The sequence below is a fragment of the Stegostoma tigrinum genome, chromosome 19 (assembly GCF_030684315.1).
Source record: "Stegostoma tigrinum isolate sSteTig4 chromosome 19, sSteTig4.hap1, whole genome shotgun sequence".
In the NCBI taxonomy this organism is placed as follows: domain Eukaryota; kingdom Metazoa; phylum Chordata; class Chondrichthyes; order Orectolobiformes; family Stegostomatidae; genus Stegostoma; species Stegostoma tigrinum.
Window position 1 is genome coordinate 51,052,724 of NC_081372.1, and position 20,133 is coordinate 51,072,856.

The window sequence follows — 20,133 nt, forward strand, 5'->3', positions numbered from 1 at the left end:
AGGAGCACAAAAGCTGACGTTTCGGGCCTAGACCCTTCATCAGAGAGGGGGATGGGGGGAGGGAACTGGAATAAATAGGGAGAGAGGGGGAGGCGGACCGAAGATGGAGAGCAAAGAAGATAGGTGGAGAGGGTGTAGGTGGGGAGGTAGGGAGGGGATAGGTCAGTCCAGGGAAGACGGACAGGTCAAGGAGGTGGGATGAGGTTAGTAGGTAGCTGGGGGTGCGGCTGGGGGTGGGAGGAAGGGATGGGTGAGAGGAAGAACCGGTTAGGGAGGCAGAGACAGGTTGGACTGGTTTTGGGATGCAGTGGGTGGGGGGGAAGAGCTGGGCTGGTTGTGTGGTGCAGTGGGGGGAGGGGATGAACTGGGCTGGTTTAGGGATGCAGTGGGGGAAGGGGAGATTTTGAAACTGGTGAAGTCCACATTGATACCATATGGCTGCAGGGTTCCCAGGCGGAATATGAGTTGCTGTTCCTGCAACCTTCGGGTGGCATCATTGTGGCAGTGCAGGAGGCCCATGATGGACATGTCATCAAGAGAATGGGAGGGGGAGTGGAAATGGTTTGCGACTGGGAGGTGCAGTTGTTTGTTGCGAACTGAGCGGAGGTGTTCTGCAAAGCGGTCCCCAAGCCTCCGCTTGGTTTCCCCAATGTAGAGAAAGCCGCACCGGGTACAGTGGATGCAGTATACCACATTGGCAGATGTGCAGGTGAACCTCTGCTTAATGTGGAATGTCATCTTGGGGCCTGGGATGGGGGTGAGGGAGGAGGTGTGGGGACAAGTGTAGCATTTCCTGCGGTTGCAGGGGAAGGTGCCGGGTGTGGTGGGGTTGGAGGGCAGTGTGGAGCGAACAAGGGAGTCACGGAGAGAGTGGTCTCTCCGGAAAGCAGACAGGGGTGGGGATGGAAAAATGTCTTGGGTGGTGGGGTCGGATTGTAAATGGCGGAAGTGTCGGAGGATAATGCGTTGTATCCGGAGGTTGGTAGGGTGGTGTGTGAGAACGAGGGGGATCCTCTTGGGGCGGTTGTGGCGGGGGCGGGGTGTGAGGGATGTGTCGCGGGAAATGCGGGAGACGCGGTCAAGGGCGTTCTCAATCACCGTGGGGGGGAAGTTGCGGTCCTTAAAGAACTTGGACATCTGGGATGTGCGGGAGTGGAATGTCTTATCGTGGGAGCAGATGCGGCGGAGGCGGAGGAATTGGGAATAGGGGATGGAGTTTTTGCAGGAGGGTGGGTGGGAGGAGGTGTATTCTAGGTAGCTGTGGGAGTCGGTGGGCTTGAAATGGACATCAGTTACAAGCTGGTTGCCTGAGATGGAGACTGAGAGGTCCAGGAAGGTGAGGGATGTGCTGGAGATGGCCCAGGTGAACTGAAGGTTGGGGTGGAAGGTGTTGGTGAAGTGGATGAACTGTTCGAGCTCCTCTGGGGAGCAAGAGGCGGCGCCGATACAGTCATCAATGTACCGGAGGAAGAGGTGGGGTTTGGGGCCTGTGTAGGTGCGGAAGATGGACTGTTCCACGTAACCTACAAAGAGGCAGGCATAGCTGGGGCCCATGCGGGTGCCCATGGCCACCCCCTTAGTCTGTAGGAAGTGGGAGGAGTCAAAAGAGAAGTTGTTGAGTGTGAGGACGAGTTCCGCTAGGCGGATGAGAGTGTCGGTGGAGGGGGCCTGGTCGGGCCTGCGGGACAGGAAGAAGCGGAGGGCCTTGAGGCCATCTCCATGCGGAATGCAGGTGTACAGGGACTGGACGTCCATGGTGAATATGAGGTGTTGGGGGCCAGGGAATTGGAAGTCCTGGAGGAGGTGGAGGGCGTGGGTGGTGTCACGGACATAGGTGGGGAGTTCCTGGACCAAAGGGGAGAAAATGGAGTCCAGATAGGTGGAGATGAGTTCGGTGGGGCAGGAGCAGGCTGAGACGATGGGTCGACCAGGGCAGGCAGGTTTGTGGATTTTGGGAAGGAGATAGAAACGGGCTGTGCGGGGTTGGGGAACAATGAGGTTGGAGGCTGTGGGTGGGAGGTCCCCTGAGGTGATGAGGTCATGAATGGTGTTGGAGATGATGGTTTGGTGCTCGGGTGTGGGGTCATGATCGAGGAGGCGGTAGGAGGTGGTGTCGGAGAGTTGGCGTCTGGCCTCGGCGATGTAGAGGTCAGTACGCCATACTACCACTGCGCCATCCTTGTCTGCGGGTTTGATGGTGAGGTTGGGGTTGGAGCGGAGGGAGCGGAGGGCTGCCCGTTCTGCGGGGGAGAGGTTGGAGTGGGTGAGAGGGGTGGAGAGGTTGAGGCGGTTAATGTCTCGACGGCAGTTGGAGATGAAGAGGTCGAGGGAGGGTAGGAGGCCTGGGGGTGGTGTCCAGGAGGAGGACTTGTGTTGGAAGCGGGTGAAGGGGTCAGTGGAAGGAGGGTTGGGTTCCCGGTTGAAGAAGTAGGCATGCAGGCGAAGACGGCGGAAAAACTGCTCTATGTCCGACCGTGACTGGTATTCGTTGATGTGTGGTTGTAGGGGGACAAAGGTGAGCCCCTTGCTCAGGACTGACCGTTCGTCCTCAGTCAGTGGGAGGTCTGGGGGGATGGTGAAGATTCGGCAGGGCTCAGGGTGGCTGTCTCCTCTGGGGTTGCAGGCTGTGGAGGTTGTGGGCGGAGCGATGATGTCGTCGGCCGTGGGCGGGGTTCCGTCGGCCGTGGGCGGGGTTCCGTCGGCGTCGGCCGTGGGCGGGGTTCCGTCGGCGTCGGCCGTGGGCGGGGTTCCGTCGGCGTCGGCCGTGGGCGGGGTTCCGTCGGCGTCGGCCGTGGGCGGGGTTCCGTCGGCGTCGGCACCATCCCCCCAGACCTCCCACTGACTGAGGACGAACGGTCAGTCCTGAGCAAGGGGCTCACCTTTGTCCCCCTACAACCACACATCAACGAATACCAGTCACGGTCGGACATAGAGCAGTTTTTCCGCCGTCTTCGCCTGCATGCCTACTTCTTCAACCGGGAACCCAACCCTCCTTCCACTGACCCCTTCACCCGCTTCCAACACAAGTCCTCCTCCTGGACACCACCCCCAGGCCTCCTACCCTCCCTCGACCTCTTCATCTCCAACTGCCGTCGAGACATTAACCGCCTCAACCTCTCCACCCCTCTCACCCACTCCAACCTCTCCCCCGCAGAACGGGCAGCCCTCCGCTCCCTCCGCTCCAACCCCAACCTCACCATCAAACCCGCAGACAAGGATGGCGCAGTGGTAGTATGGCGTACTGACCTCTACATCGCCGAGGCCAGACGCCAACTCTCCGACACCACCTCCTACCGCCTCCTCGATCATGACCCCACACCCGAGCACCAAACCATCATCTCCAACACCATTCATGACCTCATCACCTCAGGGGACCTCCCACCCACAGCCTCCAACCTCATTGTTCCCCAACCCCGCACAGCCCGTTTCTATCTCCTTCCCAAAATCCACAAACCTGCCTGCCCTGGTCGACCCATCGTCTCAGCCTGCTCCTGCCCCACCGAACTCATCTCCACCTATCTGGACTCCATTTTCTCCCCTTTGGTCCAGGAACTCCCCACCTATGTCCGTGACACCACCCACGCCCTCCACCTCCTCCAGGACTTCCAATTCCCTGGCCCCCAACACCTCATATTCACCATGGACGTCCAGTCCCTGTACACCTGCATTCCGCATGGAGATGGCCTCAAGGCCCTCCGCTTCTTCCTGTCCCGCAGGCCCGACCAGGCCCCCTCCACCGACACTCTCATCCGCCTAGCGGAACTCGTCCTCACACTCAACAACTTCTCTTTTGACTCCTCCCACTTCCTACAGACTAAGGGGGTGGCCATGGGCACCCGCATGGGCCCCAGCTATGCCTGCCTCTTTGTAGGTTACGTGGAACAGTCCATCTTCCGCACCTACACAGGCCCCAAACCCCACCTCTTCCTCCGGTACATTGATGACTGTATCGGCGCCGCCTCTTGCTCCCCAGAGGAGCTCGAACAGTTCATCCACTTCACCAACACCTTCCACCCCAACCTTCAGTTCACCTGGGCCATCTCCAGCACATCCCTCACCTTCCTGGACCTCTCAGTCTCCATCTCAGGCAACCAGCTTGTAACTGATGTCCATTTCAAGCCCACCGACTCCCACAGCTACCTAGAATACACCTCCTCCCACCCACCCTCCTGCAAAAACTCCATCCCCTATTCCCAATTCCTCCGCCTCCGCCGCATCTGCTCCCACGATAAGACATTCCACTCCCGCACATCCCAGATGTCCAAGTTCTTTAAGGACCGCAACTTCCCCCCCACGGTGATTGAGAACGCCCTTGACCGCGTCTCCCGCATTTCCCGCGACACATCCCTCACACCCCGCCCCCGCCACAACCGCCCCAAGAGGATCCCCCTCGTTCTCACACACCACCCTACCAACCTCCGGATACAACGCATTATCCTCCGACACTTCCGCCATTTACAATCCGACCCCACCACCCAAGACATTTTTCCATCCCCACCCCTGTCTGCTTTCCGGAGAGACCACTCTCTCCGTGACTCCCTTGTTCGCTCCACACTGCCCTCCAACCCCACCACACCCGGCACCTTCCCCTGCAACCGCAGGAAATGCTACACTTGTCCCCACACCTCCTCCCTCACCCCCATCCCAGGCCCCAAGATGACATTCCACATTAAGCAGAGGTTCACCTGCACATCTGCCAATGTGGTATACTGCATCCACTGTACCCGGTGCGGCTTTCTCTACATTGGGGAAACCAAGCGGAGGCTTGGGGACCGCTTTGCAGAACACCTCCGCTCAGTTCGCAACAAACAACTGCACCTCCCAGTCGCAAACCATTTCCACTCCCCCTCCCATTCTCTTGATGACATGTCCATCATGGGCCTCCTGCACTGCCACAATGATGCCACCCGAAGGTTGCAGGAACAGCAACTCATATTCCGCCTGGGAACCCTGCAGCCATATGGTATCAATGTGGACTTCACCAGTTTCAAAATCTCCCCTTCCCCCACTGCATCCCTAAACCAGCCCAGTTCATCCCCTCCCCCCACTGCACCACACAACCAGCCCAGCTCTTCCCCCCCACCCACTGCATCCCAAAACCAGTCCAACCTGTCTCTGCCTCCCTAACCGGTTCTTCCTCTCACCCATCCCTTCCTCCCACCCCCAGCCGCACCCCCAGCTACCTACTAACCTCATCCCACCTCCTTGACCTGTCCGTCTTCCCTGGACTGACCTATCCCCTCCCTACCTCCCCACCTACACCCTCTCCACCTATCTTCTTTGCTCTCCATCTTCGGTCCGCCTCCCCCTCTCTCCCTATTTATTCCAGTTCCCTCCCCCCATCCCCCTCTCTGATGAAGGGTCTAGGCCCGAAACGTCAGCTTTTGTGCTCCTGAGATGCTGCTTGGCCTGCTGTGTTCATCCAGCCTCACATTTTATTATCTTGCCTGTGAAGTAGCTCTTTTTTTTGCTATAACAGCCCAACAGCTTTCATGGTCAAATTGCTCAATTTACTAGATACATTTTCACATATTGACTTGAATTTTGGAACAAATCACTGAGATTCTCTGTAACCCATAACCACTAGAACAGCATATCCATATCTGTAGTAAGTTTTATAATATGTTGTCATGAAAAACTGAGAACTGCAAAGGGAAAGCAACTACACTTAAGCTATTTCAGAGACAGCAGGAACTGCAGATGCTGGAGGGTCTGAGATAACAAGGTGTAGAGCTGGATGAACACAGCAAGCCAAGCAGCATCAGGGGAGCAGGAAGGCTTACGTTTTGGGCCTAGACCCTTCTTCAGAAAAAAAAGCACTATGATCTCTTAAGCCAGAGCACAAATGTGTGACTTTTGTTTTGAAATCTTTAGAAGAGGATTTAGGACCTTTGGTCAGCAAAGAAGTGTAGCCATACTCACGTATATTTTCCGCCATTTCATTTGCAAAAATTATTTACATCTTCCCTTACATAAAATAGGCTGCACCCAGACTCTGATGCTTCCAAAAGCAAAAATAAAAGATTGGCTTGCTGAAGTCATATTAATTGTTGCTGTCATTAGTTTTGATGCCATCTTGGTACAGAATATCTTTTCATTTTGCCACCCATCAGATTTCTGTCGAGTCACTTGGAAAATTGAAGCTCATTGGAAGTTCATTCATATTCCCAATCAGTGACAGATCACATTAATATCCTGTGCAGTGCTTATGGAAACTGTCCAATTTCATCTCCATTCCATTCCTGTGTTGTTCTAAAGGGTGAAGGTTAGAACTGGTCTTTTTTATCGCTGTGTTTGCTGACTATACTTGCAGTGCTGCTGCAGGGATTCACTTGTGGTTCAGATCCAGGTCAACTACTATGCTTGCCAGATGCACTTGCCACCTCAGGATATATAGGGAAAAGCAGAGCTAGAGCAATTAATTCCATTTATGCTCATCAAACTATAAAGAACATACAGGTTCCCTCAACACTGCTTCACTTTTTTTTTGGCTCCATTACAGCCCCCTACAAAGAAATTACAACACTGATGCTGTGGAATTGACCTAAACATTCAGCATCTGTAACAAGAAAAGAAATTGGTGGAAAATCTCAACCTGTATGGCTGCATCTGTGAAGAGGAAACAAAGTTAACCTTTCGGGCCCAGTGACCCTTCTTCAGAACTGATTGTGGCGAAGAAAACTTTGGTATATACGCTGAAGCTGAGGCTGTATAGCCATGTTCGACCTATCTTCCACACTTCAACCTTCACGCCTCTGTTCCCTCTTACAACAGCAATTGGGTCCTCCCAATCCTCACCTACCACCTCAGTAGCATCCACATCCAAAGAACAAAGAAAAAGAAAGAAAATTACAGCACAGGAACAGGCCCTTCCAAGCCTGCACTGATCGAGATCCTCTGTCTAACCTGTTGTCTATTTTCTAAGGGTCTGTGTCCATTTGCTCCCTGTCTATCCATGTACCTGTCCAGATATATCTTAAAAGACACTAACGTGTCTGCGTCTACCACCTCCGCTGGCAACGCGTTCCAGGCACCCACCACCCTCTGCGTAAAGAACTTTCCAAACACATCTCCCTTAAACTTTCCTCCTCTCACTTTGAACTCATGACCCCTAGTAATTGAGTCCCCCACTCTGGGGAAAAAGGTTCTTGCTATCCACACTGTTTATACCCCTCATGATTTTTTAGATCTCAATCAGATCGCCTCTCAATCTCCGTCTTTCTACTGAAAATAATCCTATCTACTCAACCTCTCTTCATAGCCAGCACCGTCCATACTAGGCAGCATCCTGGTGAACCTCCTCTGCACTCTCTCCAAACCGTTCACATGCTTTTGATAATGTGCGACCAGAACTGTACACAGTACTCTAAATGTGGCCGAACCAAAGTCCAGAAGATAATTAGCTGCTATTTCAGCCACCTCCAATGGGATACCACCACCAGACACTTATTCCCCTTCCTTGCCAGCCTTCTGCAGAGACCATTCCCTCTGGGACACCTTGGTCCACTCTTCCTCCACTCCCAACACCTCCTCACACCGCCACAGTATTTTCCCATGCAATTGTAGAAGGTGTAGCACCTGCCCGTTTACTTTTTCCCTCCTCATCATCCAAGGCCCAATGAAGCAGCACCTTCACTCAATCTATTCTGTAGACTGTATTCGCTACCCACATTGTGGTCTCCTCTACATTGAGATGAAGTACAGATTGAATGACATCTTTGAAGAAAACGTACATCTGTCCACAAAAATGACCCAGAGCTAATGAAGTGTGAAGCTGGATGAACACAGCAGGCAAAGCAGCATCTCAGGAGCACAAAAGCTGATGTTTCGGTTCTAGACCCTTCATCAGAGATGACCCAGAGCTTCCTGTTTCCTGTTTTCAACCCACCACCATTTCCCTGGTCAAAAATCTCTGTCTCGGGCTAACTGCAATGCTCCAGCACAGCTCAGTGCAAGCTGGAGGAACAGCACCTGATTTTCTGCTTGGGAACCATGCCACCTTCTGGATTCATTATAAAGCTCAACAATTTTAGGGCTTAGCATCTTCTCCCATTTCCTTGCCCCAACCCCCAGACACCATGCCTTGTCATCACATGAGCTGCTACTACAAATAACCCATTGTCAATGATCCCCATTAGCAACTATTAATTCTTCCAGATAGACCTTTACCCATTCCTTTGGCTGGATATCTGTTTTCCTCTCTCTCTCTCTCTCTCTCTGAGATCCATCGCCTCTTACAGTTACTCCTCCCCTCCTCCCCCAAATTCATCTTCAGTGTATATGATGACCTTTTCCTAGTTAGAAATCAGATTTGAAGAAGGGTCATTGGATTCAAAACATTAATTCTGCTTTCTCTCCACAGATGCTGAGTTTTTCCAAAAAGATTCTGTTTTTGTTTCTGATTTCTAGCATCCACAGTTATTTAGCTTTTTTAAAAATAACCATGACTCTGTTGAGTTTATACACCACACCGTTATTGTTTTTTTTCTAGATTCGGAGAGGCTGTCAATGGAAATCTTGTGATTGGAACATTGTCGTGGCCATCTCCGTGGGTTATTGTCATTGGTTCATTCTTCTCCACGTGTGGCGCTGGTCTTCAGAGTTTGACAGGTGCCCCTCGCCTCCTGCAGGCCATCTCAAGAGACGGTATTGTACCTTTCTTACGGGTAAGTTTTTGCTGCTTCAGTTGTTCTTATCATTGAACAAAGATAGATAGAGATTGTGAGACAATGCCTGTGTTAAATGTGTGAGAATTCTAATTCATTCAGGTTTAGGCTTGCAAACCTGGTTATTTCCTCACTATGAGCTAATCGTTAATACAGTGAGGTATTCAGTATCCGGCATGAACTATGGGGTGACAGGGCTTTGTGATAAATTGAGATAAAACCACAGTTTGAACATCTAAGGGAAATATGTTAGAACAAAAGTGAACATTATTTTGTTGATTTAGTTCCATGAATATATTTTAACAATTGACAACATTTCAATACGAGGTAGGAAATACCGATGCTCGAGTCTGAGATAACGAGGTGTGGAGATGGCTGAAAACTGCAGGCCAGGCACCGTCAGAGGAGCAGGAAAGCTGATGTTTTGGGTCTGTACCCGAAACGTCAGCTTTCCTGCTCCTCTGATGCTGCCTGGTGTGTTCATCCAGCTCTACACCTTGTTATATCAATATTTCAATACAGGTGTTTGAGTACTGTTACTGATTTCACATCTTTTTGAAAACAGACAAAATACAGGACTTACAATTCCTCAACACCAGTCATTGAGGACAGTATTACGTGGGCTGACAAAACAAAAACTAGGATTGATTCCTCCTTTACATTTTAATTTACTCAACTGAATGGCAAACTTCTACTTTTGAATTCCTGTTACGAAATACATGTTTATTGTTGGGCTACCCATAACAGGCTGAAGAGGACTTTCTCTCATAAAGAGCCAAAGGCAAAAACAACATCCTTGAACAGTTAATCATTTAATGCAATAGTTTTCCTTATCTTCTGTGCCTTAAGGCAAGTAAGAGATGTGCTCAGGAAAGGAATGGAGTCACAAGATCTAGAAGATCTGTGCACAATGAACATTCTAAAGCAAGGAAAGTCTGGTCATGTACTACATGACAGGGGATCCCAAATGTGGTGTGATCCTAAATGTAGTCAGTAGTATCTTCCTAAACAAACAATAGGATCATTGACCATGTGCGATGGGATCACTGAGGTCCTAGACAATAGTAATTGAATGTGACAAGAGTACCAGCTGTAGCCTTTACGTATTCTTTCTTACTCAGATATATGCTGAATTGTTATTGTGCTGTCACTCTCTTCTTAGCTACAGTTCATCAAAATTTCATATCTCTGAATTGAAGAGACAGACTCTTTTGAACTGTTGCTAATCTTCCGCTCTCCAAGCCTTGAGCGTTCTGTGAAATATTTTGTACATACAGTTGCAAAATGCAGTTGTTTTCAATGATGTAATCTGACACAACCCTGCACAGGAGAACTCATCTGTTTTCATTGAGAACAGAAATTTCTGAATTCCATTTTGTTACGTTTGAAATAGCGAATGCTTTTCTTCCTAAGATGATCAAAGTAGCAGAAATGCAAGTTGTTTTGACCTGTGCAATCTGTGAGAATATGCTTTGGTATCGGGGTGACAAAGAAGTGATAAAATGTGCCTCACACATGTACAAGACTATATGTGTGGTATCATCTTCTTGCAAGCTGCAAGGAATATTATTTTAATTCAACTCCAAAGGCTTGAGTTTCCAGGCACCTTCTGTTTTGTTGTGGCATTGTGCCTGATGTAAAGCTCGCCATATCGTTTTTGTCCATGGCCACAAGTTAAAATTGCACTCAGTTCCTGATGACATCACCAGGACCCAACGTGCATGTATAAAAATAGATCTGAAAGCATTCAGTTACTGTCCTTAGCACTTGTTTAACAAAGCAACGTCAATTAGCCACGTAAATGTCAGCTCCCAGCAGCTGTACTGTCTGTAAGTAACTATGATAAATTTAACTGACCTTATATCAGTTTCCATAAGACATATCGAGTTGAAGCCATATATCTCACAGTCCAACACCTACCTTCCCACCCCCATGTGTACAATTGGTGAAGATTTACACACAATGGAATTAATGTTTATTTTTCGTAAGATCTGAAGGGGGAGATAACGAAATCAGCAGCCTGTTTAATGTCTGTTGAATTGTTTGGCAAATTGTAAAACAGACCATTAATTCACTATCACTTTGTGTGATTTGACACCTGCAATTTTGTGATACTTTTAACTTTAGTGTTGTTTTTAGTTCTTTGTCTCCTAATCTAATTTCTTCTCTTTTCCTTTTGCTATTTACCCTATTCCCCTAATAAATTAATTTAACTCCATTCCTCAACAGTACTAGTTTTCCTCTCAGTAAGTACATTAGGTTGACTTTGTTATGATACAACCTTGTCCACCTAGTGGACAGTTCCACAACTGGTCCCATGCATATGACATCTTCCTTCCTGTGCTACCCTCTACCACTTCCCCAAACACATACACATGCATTATTTTCCTGTTTGCTTAGCTGCTATTACTGTGAGCACCTTAGCATTGCTATCTTTGAGATCCTGCTATTTAATCTTGTCCATTGTACCCCAAACTTTGTTTATGAGACTTTAATACTTCCCTCAATTAATTCACTAATGCCAATATGGACCATAATTCCAATCTACTGCCCTAATATAGATTCATGTGTCCAATACAAATTCATTTTAAAAGGAATATACAAACTTACAACACTGCAGCAGGGATTAAGTAAATAAGTGTGTTCTAATTTGTTTTCCCTTTACTTTCTGAATGACCTGCTGTAAAGTCATCTGCCTTTGAATATTATGCTATTTCTACAGTAGTCACCAGTTATGAATGTGCATCATTTCTCTTGCTGTTGCTACAGTTGTCTCATTTTTCTATTTTTCCCAGGTGTTTGGTCATGGAAAAGCAAATGGTGAACCCACCTGGGCCCTGTTACTGACAGCATGTATCTGCGAAACCGGAATCCTTATTGCCTCTTTGGATGAGGTGGCACCCATTCTCTCCATGTACGTACCTTTATTGGAATATTACTGACCTGAAAACCTAGGGTAGATTTCAATGGCTTGTGGCATTGGCAAAGAGATCAACACAGATTAGGTACAAAAACGGAAATTGTCGGAGAAGCTCAGCAACATCTGTGGAAAGAAAGCACAGTCAACATTAAAATGCAGTGACCTTCTGAAGTTTCTCCAGCAATTTCTGTTTTTATTTCAGATCTCCACCCCCTGCAATTCTTCATTTTATTCTTGTATAGCCTGCTGCCTGGTCAGCTGCTGAGTATGCTATTCCAAGAATCTATCTTAAAAACCTTCTATGAATTCCTTCTTTAAGTCCCCTGATGACCATTAGACTTTTCCAATCTCCTTTGATTATAACCATGCATGTCTGATAAGCGCTGAATTCTTTCTTTATGTTTCACTATCTTGTGATTTAAATGTTAATTGGCCTGCACACCACTTCCATAAGACATTTCTTGACCGTATAATTTCATATCTCTATCCAAACTGTTTCCACATCTTGGTTTCCTGAACTCGGGTCATCCCTCCCTATGGCATGCATTCCATGTTTCGCTAACAGAATCACCCTTCCACCTTTTTCTAGTTTCCTACCATTCATAGTTCTTCTGTACCCTTCAAGATTCAGGTGTCAATCTATATAAACTTGTGGCCATGATTCTATAATGTCTATCGTGTATGTATTCATTTCTATTTGTGCTTTTAATTCATCTGTTTTGTTTCACATATTACATGCATTCAGATACAGAGGATACAGATTTAGCATCTTGGTCTTTTTGAAAATTCTTGTCTGATCTGTTAGTTGACCCTGAGACTCATACTGTCTATCCTTTCCTGTTCTGTTTTTCATTTCCCAAATCAATACCTATCTGTTCAACCTTGATTCTACTCTTTCATTTACCATGTCTTTCCAAATGTTATCATTCTCCAACTATTTAGTTTAGTCCTCTCTATTCCCTAGTTATGCTGTTGGCAAGAACATCAGGGGAGTAGCGTAGTTCACGTGGAGACCATCCATGTGGTATAGATCCCATTTGCCTCAGCATTGGTGTCAGTGCTTCATAAATCTGAACCCACTTCATTCATACCAGTCGTTCATCTGTCTAAAATTAATTGCCTTATGCCAATTTTATTGGGGCTCAGGGATGGAGACATTTTGACCCTTGTGGTTCTGCTTCATAATTTGGCAATTAGCTCCTTATATAGATTATAGGTAGAACCTCCTTCTTTGTCCTGCCTATGTCATTGGTGCATACACGGACAATGGCAACTGGATCATTCCCTTGCCGCTGCACGTTCCACACAGAGTCTGAGTGAATAACACAAACCCTGGCATGGGGCAGGAAAAACAGTTGGCTGGACACTTGCTCTTTGGAGAATAATGTCAATCCCTCACACTGTACTGCCCGTATCATCACAAAATTCCTTCCTATTTCCCTATCTTAAGTGACTTCTTATACTATGATGCAATGGTCGACCAGCACATGTGGACTGCAGCCCGCATTCATTCAGACAAGCTGAAGGAATTTCAAGTCTGGTGGACAATTTCACATCTGAGGTCCCTGCATTGTTGCCCTTTGGGTCCCATTTCCTGCCTTGTTTTCAGTCATCCATTCCTTCCCTGACCACTGATCAAGTCAAAGGACCAAATCTGAAGAGCTGAGGCCACCTCTTGATACAGAGAAGAGAGGTAACTTTCTTCCTTCTATGATGCCTCACAATATCTGTAAAAACCCTTAATGTTTTTCAAATGACTTCCTCACATTCTTTTTAGACCATCAGATAATCTTGCAGAATATCCTCAAGCAGCCCTTAGCCTTGAACTCCCAGCTTCAGACTGTATCATGTCAGCAAGGGCTGTATCAGCCTGAGCTGGGTCGCTCTGAGAGGTTAGCAAGAGCACTGGTGCTGTGGTTGTAGCGGACATGCATTCTGAAAGAAGACAGCAGATTCACGTTCCACTAAGTCACTGCCAACTCAAGTAATCTGATGGACCACAGACGGCTGTACTGCCGTGAGTATCTTTAAACACTGAGTTTCATAACCATGATGTCATCACCTTATGAGCTTCGACTACAGCATTGAGATGTTGGATGGTCCTCATCTGTACAAGAATGTAAGCTGAGACATTGGTCACCAAATGCTGAATTAAATGTTGCATCATTGCAGTAGTGTTGTTAGAAAGTTAGCTACCACTTCCGTTCAAAATGCCCTTGAGAAGGTGGTGGTGAGTTACTTTGAACTGCTTCAGCCCTGCAAATGATACCCATAGTTCTGTAGGAAAGGGGTTCCAAGATTTTGAATCAGCAACAGTAAAGGAACAATGATCTAAGTCAAGAATACATGTGACTTGTAGGGAGTCTTGAAAGTCAAGTTGTTCCCATGCATTTGTTACTTAGCCCTTCTGGTGGTAGATATGCAGGTTTGGACAGTGTTGTCAGAGAAACTTTGCTGAGTTAGTGCATCTTATAGATGGCATGCACTGTTGCCGCTGTATCTTGGTAGCGAAGGTGGTAGATGTGGTGCCAGTCAGGTCGGCTGCTTTGTCCTGAATGATGTTGCAATTCTTAAGTATTGTTGGAGCTGCACTAATTCAGGCAAATTGGCAGTATTCCATCGTACTCCTGACTGTGCCTTGGAGATGGTAGAAAAGGTTTTCAGGAATCAGAGGGTGTATTCCTCACTGCAGAATTCCTAGACTGTGACCTGCTGTTGTGCTGCTATGTCCAGTTTATTTCCACATCAAATAATAATCCAAAGGATGTTGATAGTGGGTGATTCAGTGGTGATAATGCTAAACGACAAGAGGCTTTCTGGCCTACCAATGCAGCAAACCACTCAGTGTGTCTGTGCATCAGTACTATCCTATAGACCACTCCAATGAAGCATTCATCTGAATCCTTTGCCATGGATCTAATATGCAACCTTATCCTCCACTGAGCTGACAGACAAACTATCTTTTCCCACAGTCCGTGCATGTTTGCTGACTCATTGTGTACAAATCCCAAATCTATGCTATCCTCAATAGTTTGTATAGTTTCTGAGTTGGAGGCTGTGAGTTACCTCAAGACACAATGTTTCTTGAGCAATGGAGTGGTGAAATTTTCACTCTTGGTCTTGAGGCAGCTTTGGCTGGTCAAGCATTAGTTTTAAAAAGAACCAGAAGATACGGATTGAAGTGAGGGAATGATGAGTGGCAGAGAGCAAGAGCTCCACAGTTGTCATTATCAGCATGCACTTTACATCAGGTGACAGAATGGGAGTGGGGTTGGAATTGAAAAGATGTAAAAAGACAGGAGCAAACCATCAACATCAATGTTCTTGGGAATTTTGGATACAAGGGTTCCTTCTCCCCTAAGAAAAAGGGAAAAACCAGTGATTGTTTTCCTAGATAACCAAGTGTGAAGCTGGATGAACACAGCCAGCCAAGCAGCATCTCAGGAGCACAAAAGCTGACGTTTCAGGCCTAGACCCTTCATCAGAGAGGGGGATGGGGAGAGGCAACTGGAATAAATAGGGAGAGAGGGAGAGGTGGACCAAAGATGGCGAGAAAAGAAGATAGGTGGAGAGTAGAGTACAGGTGGGGAGGTAGGGAGGGGATAGGTCAGTCCAGGGAGGACAGACAGGTCAAGGAGGCGGGATGAGGTTAGTAGGTAGGAAATGGAGGTGCGGCTTGAGGTGGGAGGAGGGGATAGGTGCCATCCTCCCTGGACTGACCTATCCCCTCCCTACCTCCCCACTTATACTCTCCTCTCCACCTATCTTCTTTTCTCGCCATCTTTGGTCCGCCACTCCCTCTCTCCCTATTTATTTCGGAACCCTCTCCCCATCCCCCTTTCTGATGAAGGGTCTAGGCCTGAAACATCAGCTTTTGTGCTCCTGAGATGCTGCTTGGCCTGCTGTGTTCATCCAGCTCCACACTTTGTTATCTTGGATTCTCCAGCATCTGCAGTTCCCATTATCACTGATTGTTTTCCTCTCTGTTTGGGTGATATGCCAATTATAGCTGACTAGCTGCATGTCTGTGGAGTCTCTGAGATTTAAAAGTGAAGTTTGCATCATGATCTGTCTTAGTCAACTGGAACATCTAAATATTATCTCTAAGTCTAGACTGGAAGAAACTGCTATTGTGCAAACAATCAACTTTGATGCAATGAGCAGTTTAGGAAGTTTGACTTGTACTCGATAAGCATCATTATATGAAGATGATTTAGTTACTGTGACCAACTCGCATGGCAAGGTCATTGAATTTCTTGTAAGAATGCTGCTAGTCCAGGAGGCCAGAATTCATGAGTTCACCTATCTCCCCTCTGGCACCAGTCCACTTTGAGGGTGTTCCTTGACGGACTCTTGCCCATCTCTTACACAACACCATCCCCAGATCTTGCAGAAACATGGTCTCTTTCCTCCTGATTACTTCCATTACTAACACCTCCAACATTGCTATTTGTGAATCTCAGAGCTCTTTTGCCTCCCAGGTACTTTTGAATACAATTTCAATTTTGCATTCAATTTCACTATAGTCAGTCAGCAGCAGCTTCCTTTGAAGAGGACAGGCCAGCTATCTCAGCACTATAACCACTGGCCTACAATCACCCAGCCACAATTATACCTCGTTGTGTTGATCAGAATTAATGCAATATGTTCATCAATATTATCAATTACTCTTGATAGAGATGGTAAGATGGTCTATAAATGTGAGAAATCTGAAATAAATGTTAGAAGATGCTGGAAATGCAGAGTAACTCGTTACGCATCTGAAATAAAAATAGGTCAATGTGTGTGAAAGGTTGGGTAGAGCTGATATTCTAAAGCCCAAACTTCCCATGCTAGTGCCTCTGAAAGACTAAGTTTACCGTGTAATATTATTTTGAGGCCTCTGTTAAAGTGTAACTTTCACTGTCATTAGATGTCTAGTGTATTCTCGGCATAATTAAACAAGTGACTATGTTTTTTTTGTCCTCAGGTTTTTCTTAATGTGCTACATGTTTGTGAACCTAGCCTGTGCTCTACAGACACTACTCCGAACCCCAAACTGGAGACCCAGATTCAAATATTACCATTGGTATTTAACACTTCCTAATCTGCCATTTTTTTGACCTTATCATTTTTTTAAATGTCATCCAGACAAACTCATTAAAAAAGCACACGGTAATAAAGTAGTGTTACATAAAGATTACAGATGTCTCAATGCACGTTATGTAGAGGATAACAGATGGCTTGCTGTCTGTTGTGTATCTAACAAGTGCTTCAGAGTGGGAGACAGATATTTTCAATAGAAGATTGCAAGCACCTTGGAATGTGTTGCCTTGAAGACAGCAGATATCTGGCACTAATGGGACCATACATCATCTGCAGTTTGGGTGATTTTTGTTATGTACTGGAAGAATTCTAGGCAATGTACAGATATCATCTAACCCTAATGTATAGCAAATATTTTACCTTAGTGTACAGACATTATTTAACACCAGGACTTTTCCCTCTGCTAACTTCAATCAACATTTGCATTTTAACCCTTTAGATAACACAGCAGAAATTTAAAGACTTTGCAGGTTTTTAATCAACTAATAAAATTTAAATTTGCAGATGATAACTCTTTATTTTCCTTCTCCAGAGAAATCATCTGCACATAGAACAGATAACATAAAGTGATAGGCTTAACAATAAATCTATAAGTTTTATTTATAGATGTATCAAATTCTCATAATTGGCATAATGTCTATTCACTTTCGAACATTAATAAACTGGACCAAAAAATTCTATCACTTTAGGTATTGTACTTTAAATGTTTCTGTTCTTGTGTAAGATCTATAGTGGACACTCAATATTCTAGCGTGGGGTCTTCAGATTTTCACCAAAAATCAGACCAGATTTCAGAGTTACTTTCAAACAATGCTTATTAATACAGTGTACTTGATAGCACTGCTACAGGGCACTAACTTTCTGGCAGGGTGTTAACACATGACTATGTACAGTTATGTTTGTATCTTTGGAAAGCAGTAAGTAAATTGTAATACTTGGAAATGAGCATACTGATTATACTGGAGCTCCATTGTGAGGAATACAAGATGAGCTGGACCCATATGTCTCATTTGCTGTTTTACTTTCCATCACGGCTTGCCACGGTGGCTCATCTATGTGTTCATTAAATCAAACTCTACAGTCATTTCAGTATGCTCTCTAAGTACCCTGGCATGCCTCAATGGCTGACTGCACAGTCTAACACTGAAATACATAGGTCACGCAGCCACTGGTGGTAATGCACTCCTTTCAGAGTCAGAAAATAATGACATTTGGCTGATAAATCAGTGCTATAACAGGAAGCGCTGCAATTCAGTGGTGCTGTCTTTCAATAAACCATCACCCAGACTACCCTATCAAATGCAAATGAAAGATTTCGTGATGCTACTTTATGGAAGAGCAGCTACGTTATCTCTAATGTCTTCACCAATATTTATCCATCGTATACAACTGAAAACTCTGGTCATTATTTGCTGTTCATGTAACCTTGTGGTTTACAATTTGACTGGTAGTTTTCCATTATTAGCCTTGAACTCATTTAGCCATAAGGCATTTGAAACATCCTGAGGTTGTGAAAGTCGCTACAGAAGTGCAAGTTGTTCTTTTTATTCCGTCTTTTAGTCAGTAACTCTTTCTGGAAATCGTATTTTATGTAGATGTAGAGTTTGGAGAATTTAAGGTCCCGCTTTAGATAAAACCAGAATATGCACTGTTTAAATACATAAACATATGCATTCAGAGAAGGTTCTGGTGTTAGTCAAACTAACCTCTAGGAGTCAATGATGGAATGGGAAGACAGATAAAACTGTGAGAAAAAGGATTCATCCAAAATGCAACTACTGGCATAGAATTATGCTGCAAAGATATGATTTTGAAGAAAAGGTAAAATTTGCAAATACGATTTGCTCAACCTTAAAGGGCAATGAGACCCAACTGGGCTGTCACTTTGTATTATAAGCGATCCATAATGTGTTCAGCTAGCAGTACCACTGGTGCATGAAGTTCATTCAGATTGTTAACGGCCATCTCCACTGGGCCATTTTAAAATTATTCTTCTGGATGAACAATTGGATGAAGATAAGAGCTTTTAATGAGCCTGTCCTGATGGTTCATCCTCTCATGTATTTTGAACTTTCCGCGACAACCCATAACATATTAAGGCTGAAATGAAGATGATACTGTGGCATCTCAGGTAACTGTTTAGTTTTTCTTCTGGCCTTCATAAAGCAAGATACTTTTTTAGTTATAAATGTGAAACTTATTCAGAAGACAAAGTTAATTATGAAGAAAGCAAGGATTGATGATTTTGGACACCAGTATCCCAGGGTTGTCATCAGAGGCAGGTCTGTAAATACCCTGCACCTGTATTACCGTAGGTACCAATGCACTGCTAAGAAGATAGCTTCCTGTGTGATTCTGACTACAACATGCCGACAACAGAAAAGTGAAAGACCTGCTCCAGCAGCATTGTCAATGAATCCACTATCATCACAGTGAAAGTAGGACAAAACCTCTGCACCTGCAGAGTATCAGCTCGGGTTACCGTTATTAATATCTGCTAACCTCTGGGAGAGGCCTGTGTGGTCCTGCCACCATTTAAATAAGCTGGACTTGGGAACAGATTTAACGACTCAATGCTGGGCATGGATGAGGCTCCGTGGGCCACCAGCAGCACACTGTGCTCAGACTAATTCTGTAACCTCATGGCCCCTACTCAACCATTACTGTCAAGTTAGTGGATCAACCCTACTTCAATGAAGAGTGAAGAAGGGCATACCAAACGCAGCAGTACGCATATCTAATAAATTAGGCTTTAACCTGTTGAATTCACTCACAGGACTACTTTCACGCAAAGCTGTATAAGCAGCATGTTACTGACAGGGCTAAGTGATTCCTCACCCAACAGATCAGACCTAAGTTCTACAGTCCTGCTACATCCAGTTATAAATGGGGTTCGCGGTTAAACAACTTATTGCAAGAAGTGGTTTCACAAATCTACCCATCCTGAAAGATAGGTTAGCCCAGCACCTTAATGCAAAAGAAATGGTTGGAACACTTGCAGCAAATTTCAGCTGGAAATGCCGCGTAAAAGATCCATCTCAGCCTCCTCTACAGATCCCCAATATCACACAGGCCAATCCCGATTCAATTCAGTCTGTATGGTATCAAGAAATGACTGAATGCACTGGATCTTCAAATACTCTGATCCCTCTCAACATTCCAGCACCAGCAGCTGTGCTCCAGAACTTGTTGCGACCTAACCAAACTATTGCAGTACAGTTGCAACACTGGTATCAACCCAACAATGCAGAAAATCACTCAGATATATCCCGTGCACAAAAAGCAGGACATGTTCAACAGAACTAATTACTGACCTACCATCTGCTCTTGCTGTAGGTAAAGTGATGAAATTGATCATCAGTAGAGGCAACAATCAGCCCTTTGTTATGGCCTGCTCAGTGACCCTCAGTTGTGGATCTACGAGTTCCTGATCTCATTTCAGACTTGGCTAAAATGTGGATA

At 45.9% G+C, this 20,133-nt stretch overlaps 1 protein-coding gene across 4 annotated transcripts in view; it reads left to right on the plus strand.

Moving 5' to 3' along the window:
* Window positions 1-20,133, plus strand: part of LOC125461393 (solute carrier family 12 member 5-like) — a 987,635-nt gene that overhangs the window by 928,064 nt on the left and 39,438 nt on the right. For all 4 annotated transcript variants that reach the window (XM_048550117.2, XM_059652837.1, XM_048550118.2 and 1 more), the window contains exons 12-14: window positions 8,492-8,666; window positions 11,462-11,580; window positions 16,556-16,654. In XM_048550117.2, the coding sequence (XP_048406074.1) occupies window positions 8,492-8,666; window positions 11,462-11,580; window positions 16,556-16,654 (393 nt within the window). The remainder of the gene's footprint in view (window positions 1-8,491; window positions 8,667-11,461; window positions 11,581-16,555; window positions 16,655-20,133) is intronic.